Raw genomic sequence first — 14,807 nt, 5'->3', positions numbered from 1 at the left:
GTGTAACTATGGAGTCATTTAAAGTATCCCTGTTTCTCATATTCTCAGGGTTTCTCGTATTCTGGTTTTCTTTTTCCTTAAAGTTGTCAAATAATTTAAAGTCTGTTATTTTCTATACAGAAATGGTACAAAACTGACACACTGAAAATTTCAAGTGATTTGAATGCAAATTGACTAAACTATCGGCATTTTACTGAATTTTCAAAAATATCCTTATTTTTTTCTGGTGGTGTTAGCAAATTTGCCATAAATTATTCATTATGCAATTAATTTTCATATTTCTTGATGTATTTACTACAGATTATGCCTTTTTATTACACAATGGTAATTTTAATGTTTGAAATTACAACTTATTTGTGATGGAAAGTCAAATCTAAATCCACGGGAATACGAGAAACTCTTGGTCCATTTCTGCAGGTAAGGGTGGTATCAAATACTGTAACAAAATAATTAAATGGGATAATTTCTGTAACATTTTATGGCTCCATCTGAAAGACAAGTGAATTTTCTACAAAATAACACCTAAATGCTGTTTAAGAAATGGTTAATCTGTTACTGGGAATAAAAACAACCCCTTAGGCCCCCGAAAATATGAGAAAACAGGATACTTAGAAAAAAAAAACAATATTCCTGTTTTAACTTGCTTTGGCTTTTAATCACTTGCCCCTCACTGCTTTGAGTTCATTACTTCACTTGCCGAGTAGAATTCTTTCAAAGAAGCCATCCAGCTGGTTTGCCCAGGTTTGGAGGTTCTACTCAGCCCCCACCCCCCTCCCCAACTGCCTCATATAATGCAGAGGGATCTACCTCTGCAATGAAAAGCTTGAAACTTGCCGTCTGACATTTTCATGTTAAATTCAACAAAACAAATAAAAAACAAAATTTAATATCCTGATAATTTAGTCTTGCACACACTTTACCTTGTTCTGTTTTGTATTTTAGGGCCTCAGTGTTTAGATGAGTTTTCGTGGTGTTATCTGGTACCCAAGCACAATATTTGTAATCATTCTTTCTATGGGACCAAATGTTGTCGCTCCTGTCACAAAAGATAATGATAGTTGGATTGTTTAGTGCATGTGTACTCAGTTATCTGTACCAACGTCATCCAGACTCTTGTACATCGATCTCTACTTTTGTCTTTTGTTTGGCAAATTGACAAAATTAAAATGAATACTCAGTAAGTGCCAAGTGATACAAAATAGTGGTGTTTTAGAATTGTACATGCATATACAAGCATAATGCTAGATATGGACGAAACCACTAGTGAGAGTCTTCCTGCTAGTACACCCAATGGTAAATAATATTATAATGCATATGTTTAATAGAGAGGATTGTGTTTAAATGTGTTTCTTAAAGATGTACTAGATCTTTACTCATCATTCACTAAACTATTTTATGATAAGGTATTAAAGTAGAAAATCCTCGTCAGATACATTTAAATTCACAAAATACATACTGTAAACTAACTTTCTGTGTAGAGCTGTAACATGTCACAAATGAATGTCATTGAGTGACTGCTATATGTTCAATATGTTTAAAAAAACTTGTGGCATTTTAGCGACGTTATATATAGATATTCATTCTGTGTTATTAGTGTGTAGTATTTTAACCTTAAAACACTTCTGTGTTTACACGCAACTTTGTTTATTTTGTATTTACGGTAAAAGCTTTGTGCAGTGATTATTACTGTAACATTTGTAACAAAAGTTATTTAACCTGTTTAACGAATGAATAGAATTTTAAAATCTCACATGTCATAGACTGGACTCCGTGGCTGAGTGGTTAAGGTGGCTGACTTGGAATCACTTGTCCCTCACCGATATGGGTTTTAGCATCACTCGGGGCGTTTAATTCGTCATGTGGCTTACGGAAGGTGATTCTTTCAAGATACCTGCCTGTTATGAAATAATGCATGGAGGGGCACCTGTGGTTTTCCTCTACCGTCAAAGTTGCCATATGACCTATAATTATGTGGGTGCTATGTATAACTCAACAAAACACATGATAGAAGCTGAGTAGGCCCTACATTCGTTTTCATTTAAGGACCTGATTCTAACATTTCACCAGTACAGTAGGTAAGGTGTGTATCTGTGTCAATAAGCATTTAAAGAACAGATAAACAAAAATAATTTCAATAAGATGTGCACACTGACTTTGCACTGAAAAATGTAGTTTTGCAAAACAAAACAGAGACAGATCCATAGTAATTGGCATAATCAGCTATCCTTTTCATATAATTACAAACTGGCAAAAAACGCAGTAAATTTTAGAAAAATAGAGAGACTGGTTCACCATTCATATCAAGATAAACTGGTTCACAATTCATATCAATATAGACTGGTTTACAAATCATATCAATATAGACTGGTTCACAATTAATTCGTATCAATATGTACCAGTAATTGCTTATGGCCATTTACCATTCTTTCATTATTAATACCCATATGGTATCTTCCAGCAAAGGCTTCGGTATTTGGAGAAGGCATATTACAGCAGTAGTGAAAGAAACATGTTACTCTGCTGTATATTCATTGAGGAGAAAATGAAAAGTGAAGGAAGATGTTGTGTTTCGAATAACACACTGTTCCTGGAATAACAGTTTTGAAAATACTGGAAATTACCCTTAACTTCCTGAAATTTGTGAATGCTCTTACATTTCAAAATAGAGAGTGATGATACCTTAGAGTTTAGTAGTAAAACCTGATCTACTGTACTGGTACACTTGAAGTTATGTTACACTTGGAATACACGCTTTGAACTTTTTTAGTAGTAAAACCTGATCTACTGTACTGGTACACTTGAAGTTATGTTACACTTGGAATACACGCTTTGAACTTTTTTAGTAGTAAAACCTGATCTACTGTACTGGTACACTTGAAGTTATGTTACACTTGGAATACACGCTTTGAACTTTTTTAGTAGTAAAACCTGATCTACTGTACTGGTACACTTGAAGTTATGTTACACTTGGAATACACGCTTTGAACTTCTTTAGTAGTAAAACCTGATCTACTGTACTGGTACACTTGAAGTTATGTTACACTTGGAATACACGCTTTGAACTTTTTTAGTAGTAAAACCTGATCTACTGTACTGGTACACTTGAAGTTATGTTACACTTGGAATACACGCTTTGAACTTTTTTAGTAGTAAAACCTGATCTACTGTACTGGTACACTTGGAGTTATGTTACACTTGGAATACACGCTTTGAACTTTTTTAGTAGTAAAACCTGATCTACTGTACTGGTACACTTGGAGTTATGTTACACTTGGAATACACGCTTTGAACTTTTTTAGTAGTAAAACCTGATCTACTGTACTGGTACACTTGAAGTTATGTTACACTTGGAATACACGCTTTGAACTTTTTTAGTAGTAAAACCTGATCTACTGTACTGGTACACTTGAAGTTATGTTACACTTGGAATACACGCTTTGAACTTTTTTAGTAGTAAAACCTGATCTACTGTACTGGTACACTTGAAGTTATGTTACACTTGGAATACACGCTTTGAACTTTTTTAGTAGTAAAACCTGATCTACTGTACTGGTACACTTGAAGTTATGTTACACTTGGAATACACGCTTTGAACTTTTTTAGTAGTAAAACCTGATCTACTGTACTGGTACACTTGAAGTTATGTTACACTTGGAATACACGCTTTGAACTTTTTTAGTAGTAAAACCTGATCTACTGTACTGGTACACTTGAAGTTATGTTACACTTGGAATACACGCTTTGAACTTTTTTACATTTTGAACAAGGTAAACACAGAACACTGTTAAACTTTGAACACTGTCGCATTTTGAATATGCCTTATTTTTTAAAATTCTATTGGCCTCATGGTCCTCATTAATAAATGGTCAGATATATGTATCCTATAAACAAATGAATAATCTTATCTTTTATATTTTATACTTTTACCTGCTACAAAGCAAACACAGAACAATTAGAACAATTTTTGCGAGTCGTAACATATTTTGCAAATGGCTCTTACAATACCATGTAATATTATAATCATGTTTATTGCAGTACCACTATTACTGTTGGCTTTATATCCTTTATGTTTAATGATATTGCAGTTACTTTATATCACAATACTGTATTCTTGCCTGTCCAGCGGGGAAAGCATACAGTTGTCCTTTTATGTGCCAGGGATAGATATTCCTGTTATTCCATAGAAGAAAACCTTGTCTTAAATAGCCGGCACTTGATTGTACTTTAGTACTTGTCATAAAATGATATTATATCTCTGTTTGTCAATGCAATCTATTTTATAACGTAATAATTAAAAAAATAGATCTTACAGGTCTGCCTGTGACAGTTTTCCCAACCCTCAGGACAGTACAGATTAGAAAGCATACAAAGTAGGGAAAGTCCTGTCTAACTCAGGGTAACATGTAAGATCCTTACACCGCATGTATATCACAATTTTCAGGTCTAGTGTTTAACTCACAAAGTGAATATTGGATTGTAAGGGTTTTATATACAGCAAGTGTTCACTTAACTAAGTAATTATCAGAAATATCAGGGATTTTTTCTTTCCTTAATGGTGACTTCACTGAACAAATATCAGAATTGTCAGATGTTTTATTTCATTGCTGGTGATTAATTCATCATGTAAACACCACAAATATCAGGGTTTTATTTTACTGCTAGTGATTAATTTATCAAATAAATACCACAAATATCAGGGTTTTATTTTACTGCTAGTGATGAATTAATCAAATAAATACAATACCACAAATATCAGGGTTTTATTTTACTGCTAGTGATGAATTAATCAAATAAATACAATACCACAAATATCAGGGTTTTATTCCACTACTAGTGATGAATTTAGTGAGAAAATGTTGGAAACATCAAGGTTTCATATCATTGTTGGCAATGATTTTTCCTAGGTTGAAGTAAATATCAGGATTTTCAGGGTTTTGTATCACTGTAAATGTTGACTTAACAAAGGTTGTATAAATATTGTTGGGGTTTCATTAAAAAATTCACTGCTAGTGATTAATTCATTACGTAAATATCAGAAGTGTCAGGGTATTATTTCACTGTTAGTGATAAATTCATTGAGTTAATATAAGGATTGTCACAGCTTTATGTCATGTTAGCAAACATTTCACAATTTTACTATCAGAATTGTCTGGGTTTTATTAGAATTGTCACTGCCAGTGATTACTGCACCATGTAATGTCAGAATTATCAGGGTTTTATTTCACTTACCAAGTATCAGAAGTGGCAGCGTTTTATCTCAATGCCAGGAATGTCAAGGTTTTATTGCACTTGACAATGACTTAATCTAGTAAATATCAGTATTTTTAGCATTTTCCGTCACTGTTAGTGATAATTCCATAAATTTTATAAAAATTGTTAGGTTTTTAGTAAAATATTGCACTGCTAGTGGTGAATTCATTAAGTTAGAATCAGAAATATCAGGGTATTATAATTTCACTTCTAGTGATAAATTCAGTGAGTTACTATCATTAAATGAGCCGTGTCATGAGAAAACCGACATAGTGGGTTTGCGACCAGCATGGATCCAGATCCAGTCTAGTAAAATTTCAAAACGTACACTATGTTCGTCAGAATCATCAGTAGGATGCTACGTTGTCCCTTATAGCAAGAAAAAAACATTCGGTGACAGAAGCTTCAGTACGGTTGGACCAAAACTTTGGAACGAACTGCCATTAAATCTCAGACAAAGTGAATCAGTTAAAATCTTCAAAAAGCAGTTGAAAACTCACTTCTTCAAAGACTACTGTTCATTGTTCTAAAATTCATACTACAGCAATTACATTGAAGCAAATCAAGACTTTGTGTTAATACTGATGAATTGTTTTTACTGTTTTTAATGCATGAGTGTACAACGCCATTGAAGATGCCTTGTGTGTTGAAATAGGCGTTTAAGAAAATTCTCAAGTTTCAAGTTTCAAGACCAGCCTGCGCATCCGCGGAGTCTGGTCAGGATCCATGCTGTTCACTTTTAAACCCTATTGGAATTGGAGAAACTGTTAGCGAACAGCATGGATCCTGACCAGACTGCGGGCTCGTCTGGATCCATGCTGGTTGCAAACCCACTATGTTGGTTTTCTCATGGTGCAGCTCAAATAATTGTCAGGGTTTTATTTTGTTGCCAGTAATGAATTTACAAAGTAAATTCAAGAATTACCAGTGTTATATTGCTCTGCTTGTGAAAAACTTACTAAATAGTTTTCAGAATTGTCAGGGTTTCATTGCACTGCTAGTGATGACATCACAGAATAAATATTGGCTTTTTTTCCATGCTTGTGTCTAGGATTGACTGTCACATTTGGTCTAGAACAACACAGTAAAAATAAAAGGTTGTCTTCAGTATGTCAAACAGGCCAGTTTTCACTTTGTAGGATTCATTGTTTTCCTTGCTTGACTTTATTCAAACATCTTTAAGTATGTTTTCTCTATTGCAGTGTTTAAATAAAATACTGAGCCAGTGATTTGATGTCATTTCATTTTCTGTTCATGAGATGCAAAATCCATACTTACCAGATTTGCCAGTGTAGTACAGTTTTGTGTTTGTATGATGTTTTGTGTTAGTCCATTATTGTACATTGTTTGAAACTTTATTTTTCATTGTTAAAGGAATATGCCTACAGATGTATGTCATTTATGTAATTAATAAACTATTTTGATTTGTTGGCAGTTGTTTGAAAAAAAATCTGAAATAAAGAAATTCAGTGTACTTTAAATTAGGTAGTACTTACCTTTAAAGCATTCAAGTACCCAGTAGAGTAATTTCACTTTTTTTTGCAATGCAGTAAAAGTTTGATGTAGAATGGAAGAAATTCAGCTTTACTTCATAGCTTACAAATAAACTTTCATGTTAATTTATATTTAGTTATTTGTGATATTTATAAATGAACACCTTAAATCATACTGGTGTATTTATGATTTATTTGTGATATTACCTATCTGCTTCAGTCCAACATATTGATTTGGGATTTAAACTGTTAAACTGTTTTTAAAAAACTGATGAATTTGTGAAATGTAATGATCACCTTAAATCATATCAATTGATGATTTTTTTTATTAAAGACTGTCACTTTAAATCATATTGATTGATTTGTTATATCAACTTATCACTATAAATCAGGCTGTTTGCTTTTGAAAATTATGATACTGACATGTATATCTTTAGGAATGTCCCTTTAATATGCAGTTAATCAAAATTACCTTTAAGTGTATTGTTTACTCTAGGTAATACTTTGTTGTTGTTTTTTTGTCTACAAATCATTAATTTTATTGTACCATTATGTATGACATATCTTTTTACCGACAGCTGACTTTAATACTCACTATATGACAGTCATATATGCTGACTTTGTGGGGATTTCAAGTCAAGTTTGTAATAAAAAGTTTTGAAAACAGTTACTGTTTGATTATCATTTTAGCCGAAATTAGCACAATGTGTCCATAATTTTGGCCCAATCTAAATGAAACTTGGCCAGAATGGAATCTGAAATGAATTTGATTCTAGATCTTCTAGATGTCAAGGTCAAATAATAGAAAAACCTCGTTTATATTCCAGAAGCCTTACTTCATAACCTGATCTCTATAGAACATGACCAGAATAGTTGTCTTGAAAATCTCAATCAGGTTCTAAACCAGATGATCAGAGGTTAAAAACTAGGTCAGTAGGTCAAATTATAGAAAAAAAAGTTTGTTAACACTCTAGATGCCAGATTTTCTACATGATCTTAATGCAGTGTGGTCAGAATGCATTTCTGATAAAGTCAAGGTACTGTTGGAAGTTTTAATAATTGGGTAGCTGTATAAAATCATGAAAACATGTTTAAATCTCAAAATGGGGTCACTTTTTTCTGCATGATCTTCATGCAGTGTTGTAGGAATGAATTTTTGATAAAGTCCAAATTAAATCATGTTGGAAGTTTGACTATAAGGGTCACTGTGTAATATCATTAAAACATGCTTAAATCTCAAAATGTGGTCATTTCCATACCTCGTGTTTTTATTTCGATGTAAATGAGATGTGAAACCAAAATTTGTAGTTCTGTTTGGCGCCATATAACCTATACTTGGTTGGTGCGCCGTAAAACCGAAATAAACAAAATGTGGTCACATCAAAATATTTGTCTTGGTGTGATGTAGATCAAGTTACTAGAAATGTCATTAAGGTAGCAAACTAGGTTGTTAGGTTCAGTCATAAAACAAGAGGACCATGATGGTCCTGAATCGCTCACCTATCCCCACATGACCCAGTGTTGAACTGAGTATGACGCCATTATTTCTATTATTTGACATAGTGACCTAGTTTTTGAGCACATGTGACCTAGATATCATCAAGATAAAAAATTCTGACCAATTTTCATGAAGATCCATTGAAAAATATGGCCTCTAGAGAGGTCACAAGGTTTTTCTATTATTTGACCTAATGGCCTAGTTTTTGAAGGCACGTGACCCACTTTTAAACTTGACCTAGATATCATCAAGGTGAACATTCTCACCAATTTTCATGAAGATCTCGTGAAAAATATGGCCTCTAGAGAGGTCACAAGGTTTTGCTATTTTTCGACCTACTGACCTAGTTTTTGACTGCACATGACCCAGTTACAAACCTGACTTAGATATCATCAAGCTGAACATTCTCACCAATTTTCATGAAGATCCGTTGAGAAATATGGCCTCTAGAGAGGTCACAAGGTTTTTTCTATTTTTAGACCTACTGACCTAGTTTTTAACCCCACGTGACCCAGTTTCGAACTTGACTTAGATATCATCAAGGTGAACATTCTGACCAATAATCATGAAGATCTCATGAAAAATATGGCCTCTAGAGAGGTCACAAGGTTTTTCTATTTTTAGATCTACTGACCTAGTTTTTAACCCCACGTGACCCAGTTTCGAACTTGACCTAGATATCTTCAAGGTAAACACTCTGACCAATTTTCATGAAGATCCATTGAAAAATATCGCCTCTACAGAGGTCACAAGGTTTTCCTATTTTTAGACCTACTTACCTAGTTTTTGACCGCACGTGACCCAGTTTCGAACTTAACCTAGATATCATCAAGGTGAACATTCTGACCAATTTTCATGAAGATCCATTCAGAAATATGGCCTCTAGAGAGGTCACAAGGTTTTTCTATTTTTAGATCTACTGACCTAGTTTTTGACCCCACATGACCCAGTTTCGAACTTGACCTAGATATCATCAAGGTGAACATTCTGACCAATATTCATGAAGATCTCATGAAAAATACGGCCTCTAGAGAGGTCACAAGGTTTTTCTATTTTTAGATCTACTGACCTAGTTTGTATCCCACGTGACCCAGTTTCGAACTTGACCTAGATATCATCAAGGTGAACATTCTGACCAATTTTCATGAAGATCCATTGAAAAATATGGCCTCTAGAGAGGTCACAAGGTTTTTCTATTTTTAGACCTAATGACCTAGTTTTTGAGCACGTGACCCAGTTTCAAACTTGACCTAGATATCATCAAGGTGAACATTCTCACCAATTTTCATGAAGATCTCGTTTAAAAATATGGCCTCTAGAGAGGTCACAAGGTTTTCTATTTTTAGACCTACTGACCTAGTTTTTAACCCACTGACCCAGTTTCGAACTGACTTAGATATCATCAAGCTGAACATTCTGACCAATTTTCATGAAGATCCTTGAAAATATGGCCTCTAGAGAGGTCACAAGGTTTTTTCTATTTTTAGACCTACTGACCTAGTTTTTAATCGGCCCGTGACCCAGTTTCGAACTTGACTTAGATATCATCAAGTGAACATTCTGACCAATTTCATGAAGATCCATGAAAATATGGCCTCTAGAGAGGTCACAAGGTTTTTCTATTTTTAGATCTACTGACCTAGTTTTTAACCCCACGTGACCCAGTTTCGAACTTGACCTAGATATCTCAAGGTAAACACTCTGACCAATTTCATGAAGATCTCATTGAAAAATATGCCTCTACAGAGGTCACAAGGTTTTCCTATTTTTAGACCTACTTACCTAGTTTTTGACGCACGTGACCCAGTTTCGAACTTAACCTAGATATCATCAAGGTGAACATTCTGACCAACTTTCATGAAGATCCATTCAGAAATATGGCCTCTAGAGGGTCACAAGGTTTTTCTATTTTTAGATCTACTGACCTGTTTGACCCCACTGGACCCATTTCGCATCATTGACTAATTCATGCAGTGAGAACATTCTGCCATATTCATAGAGTCTCTATGAAAAATACGGCTCTAGAGGGTCACAAGGTTGTTTCTATTTTAGATTAATGACCTATTAGTATCCACGTGACCCAGTTTCGAACTTGGACCTAGATTCATCAATGGAACATTCTGACCAATTTTTCATGAAGATCCATGAAAAATATGGCCTCTAGAGAGGTCACAAGGTTTTTCTATTTTTAGACCTAATGACCTAGTTTTTGACCCTACGTGACCCAGTTTCAAACTTGACCTAGATATCATCAAGGTAAACATTCTGACCAATATTCATGAAGATCTCTTGAAAAATATGGCCTCTAGAGAGGTCACAAGGTTTTTCTATTTTTAGACCTACTGACCTAGTTTTTAAACCCACGTGACCCAGTTTCGAACTTGAGCTAGATATCATCAAGGTGAACATTCTGACTAATTTTCATGAAGATCTTATGAAATATATGGCCTCTAGAGAGGTCACAAGGTTTTTCTATTTTTAGACCTACTGACCTAGTTTTTGATGGCACGTGACCCAGTTTCAAACTTGACCTAGATATCATCAAGCTGAACATTCTCACCAATTTTCATGAAGATCCGTTGAGAAATATGGCCTCTAGAGAGGTCACAAGGTTTTTTCTATTTTTAGACCTACTGACCTAGTTTTTAACCCCACGTGACCCAGTTTCGAACTTGACCTAGATAACATCAAGGTGAACATTTTGACCAATAATCATGAAGATCTCATGAAAAATATGGCCTCTAGAGAGGTCACAAGGTTTTTCTATTTTTAGACCTTCTGACCTAGTTTTTGATGGCACGTGACCCAGTTTCGAACTTGACCTAGATATCATCAAGATGAACATTCTGACCAACTTTCATAAAGATCCCATGAAAAATGTGACCTCTAGAGTGGTCACAAGCAAAAGTTTACGGACGCACGGACGCACGGACGGACGACGGACGACGGACACCGCGCGATCACAAAAGCTCACCTTGTCACTTTGTGACAGGTGAGCTAAAAAACCAGATGCTGCATTTTCTACCTGAGCTATGTTAAACCATGCTGATGAAATCCAGGTTAAAGTGGAAACTGGGTCATTTTGGAGTAAAAGAAGCTATATAAGGAAAGCGATACAGTGTCACAGCTCATGGTGGGATACGTTTTCATAAATAGCGCTGTCTCCTAGCATAGCATTTTTCTGGACAGTAGATAGGGAGGTATGTTTTAGAGTATGTGCAGGGAGGCTCTAAATTTTAAATGACTCTATTTTATTTACTTTTTGAGATATGCTAACACAAATTTGGACAGGCAGACAGACAGATGTACATACAAGGGCAAATTTAAGCATGCCCCCTAGAAAAACAAGCATTACATAAAATGAAATGAGCCGTGCCATGAGAAAACCAACATAGTGGGTTTGCGACCAGCATGGATCCAGACCAGCCTGCGCATGTGCGCAGTCTGGTCAGGCTCCATGCTGTTCGCTTTTAAAGCCTACTGCAATAAGAGAAACCGTTAGCAAACAGCATGGATCCTGACCAGACTGCGCGGATGCGCAGGCTGGTCTGGATCCATGCTGGTCGCAAACCCACTATGTTGGTTTTCCCATGGCACGGCTCAAATCAGTGAGACATAAACTGAAACTTAAATGTGTTTCAGGCCACAATTCCTGTGGGATGACCACCATGAGCCTAATTAAGCTTGCTGGAATATGTACCGATGGTATTTATTGCATCACACTGGGATTCCAGAGAAGAAATAAACTTAAAGAACATCACTGACTACATGCACACACAAAAAGTTTTCTTTTCACTGTATAGCTTTTAAATTAAAAATCAAATACTGAAAGACCCATAAACTTCATGAAAGGATGCTATACTCAAGAAAAGATCTAGTGAATTAAAGGTTTAGTTAATATTTCATATATTATGACAGATAAATTTCAACTGTACATTTGCAGTAAAAGCCGACCTCAGAACATCAAAACAGACACATGAATACATCAAGACTCTTAAGATCCATTAACATTTAGCCTGCTAAATTTCTAAAATGGACTAGTCCATCATTCAATTTGGGCAATACCATTTATTATCACTGAAAATCTACTGACTGAATAGCGAACAGTGCAGACCATGATCAGACTGCATGGACATGCAGGCTGATCTTGGTCTGCATTGGTCACATAGGCAGAACCACTTGCCGCCAGCAGGCTAAAGGTTAATTATACACTAAAAATTGCATGATGGCTTAATTTTGATAAAAATGTAATTTAATAGAAGGTTTAACGTGCTAGACAAATGAAAAATATCTAAAGAGATGTGAACCAAATGCTAAATATAATTATATATGACCTTATAAACAAAATACATTTGTAAACCTTAAAGAATGAAAAAGACAAATGGAAGTAATACAACTACATTTAATAAAAAAGAGTGGTCAGTCATAACCCATTCAACAATTTCAGAAATACTTCACTACACTTCCTGCATATATCGAATATAAAATATAAAAATAATTTAAAAAATAATACAATTCAAAGAAACATAAACAGATGCCTTCCCCTGACAGAACTAGATTATTCACCTATTGTAATTTTAATCTTTTAATCAAAAAGTACTATGTTAACAAAATGACTTTGTCTGCATCGATTTTGATACATTCTTAGTAAATCCTGTTTGGTGGTTGTATTAGATGAAAAGAAAACGTGAACTGTATACCAAGAATATTTTATAACTTAGTTTATATAATAGCAATTATTAAATAAAATATTTCATAACACATCTGAAACTTTAGTTCGAAGTTCGAAATATTTCCTGTACATAGCTGGGAGGAGACAGATCGTTCCTGTTTTATAAATATTGTCTGCGAGGGATCTCACTGGACTATAATTAGGAACACTTCCAACTGTGTTGCTATAAAACCATACTGGCTCCCTATTTTATCTGAACAGAAAGTATACACAACCCAGTAATAATGGTCACTTTTGTTAAACAACTACTTGTCTAAAGCAGCCATACTGCCAAGTCTACTTTTTCTCAGACATCTATATAAATTGACCTCTACTAATCCTAACTTGACAGATTTGTTATCTCTAAAAAAATTGCCTGAAAGATAAATGCATATTTTCAGGCTAAGCATGAAGGCAAATAATTGTGTCAGATGACCTTAAACATCTGTTACACACTGACTTTTGTTATGAAATGTGGCATCTACCAGGGTGGTATACAATCTGTCTGTGAATATACCGTTCTAAATATTTCTAAGGTTATAAACCATTAGCACTTTGGAGATTCAGACTCAACAAAGTCTTAGAAATGTTTAACAAATTATTAAGATATTTAAGTTATTCTGTTCTTTAATTATGCTGGAAACATTCCAACATAAGCTTTTTCAAACAATGCTGAAATAACTTATTTACAGTACTTGCAATGGAACAAATTTACAGTCCAAATTTTGTTTCCTTTGACTCAGATAATTCCAGCGCTGCCCTTCGCTCGAACTTATTGTCAGGTCCCATTAAAATCCCTGTAAAATGTATATTGTTTGATGGCTTGAACAAATACTGATAACTCGAACAAATATTGCCAGTCCTGTCAAGCCTGATCAAATGAAGTTTGACTGTATATTATATTTAGTTTATCAAGTGTTTAGTTGGTAGCTATACCCAATAAGCCAGTCCATAATGAAAATCCCTGGTGTCTTAAGTACAGTGTGTGAACAATTACCTCATATTCATGTAAATCTTTTGCTGAATAAAATAAGATTGCATAAATTTCTCAAATTTCTCATGTAATCTACATAATTATGACACCTGCAGTTTGACTTAAACAAGTCTATCAGGGGTAACACATCTACTTGTGTCTCTAGCACAACAGGCATGAAACAAGCACAAAGGTATCATAGATAAAACTGGAATAAATCAAAGAAAACTCGCAAAAAAAATATTCAAAATGAATTGGTATAAGAGAAGCCCTTTTACCAATACAACTCACTTTTCTTTTCAAATATAGGCAGGATAATGAGACATATCAAATAAGTAATACTTGTTAAAACAACAAACTGTTTGTGTATAACATTGTGCTTGGTGAAGCTGACAATTATTCTTGTCAAACCAAAATACTCAATCAAGTACAAGGGGGTAAGAAGGTTGTTAAATTCACCCACTATTTCCAAGATATCTGTTTGAACGATCATGCTGGAGCCTAACTAAATATACCTAACTTTATTATGCAGCTTTACATTTGTAACTTAATATACCAAAGATCATGTAATTTTAAGTTTTAACTTAAAATGTAACTAAGTTTATGTACTTTAGATTTATAAATTAGAAATCTATAACTAATCTTACATTTTTCATCAAGAAGTATGATCTATACACAGATCTATGCCTGCTGAAAAACAATGTTTAAAATATGCTACGTAATAGGTAAAAAACTGACCAAATGACAGCATATGCTACCACTTACTACAATATTCTCCAAAAGAAACATTGAAATTCAAACAAAAACAGATAAAACACTAAATGAAAGACCAATATCTATATCTGGAAGCAAGAAAATAGTAAGTATAGTTAAACTGCCCAT

At 34.3% G+C, this 14,807-nt stretch overlaps 1 protein-coding gene across 1 annotated transcript in view; it reads left to right on the top strand.

Annotated features, from left to right (window-relative positions):
- The window catches only part of LOC123549083 (A disintegrin and metalloproteinase with thrombospondin motifs 18-like), a 106,226-nt gene extending 103,630 nt beyond the window's left edge, over positions 1–2,596 (top strand). Inside the window, exons 24-26 of the mRNA XM_053546759.1 lie at positions 943–980; positions 1,326–1,403; positions 2,459–2,596. Coding sequence (XP_053402734.1) covers positions 943–980; positions 1,326–1,403; positions 2,459–2,596 — 254 coding nt within the window. The remainder of the gene's footprint in view (positions 1–942; positions 981–1,325; positions 1,404–2,458) is intronic.
- The last annotated feature ends 12,211 nt before the right edge of the window (positions 2,597–14,807 follow it).

The sequence above is a fragment of the Mercenaria mercenaria genome, chromosome 6, assembly GCF_021730395.1.
Source record: "Mercenaria mercenaria strain notata chromosome 6, MADL_Memer_1, whole genome shotgun sequence".
Lineage (NCBI taxonomy): Eukaryota > Metazoa > Mollusca > Bivalvia > Venerida > Veneridae > Mercenaria > Mercenaria mercenaria.
Note: the sequence above shows the minus strand (reverse complement) of the source record. Positions and strands in the feature narration are given on the sequence as shown.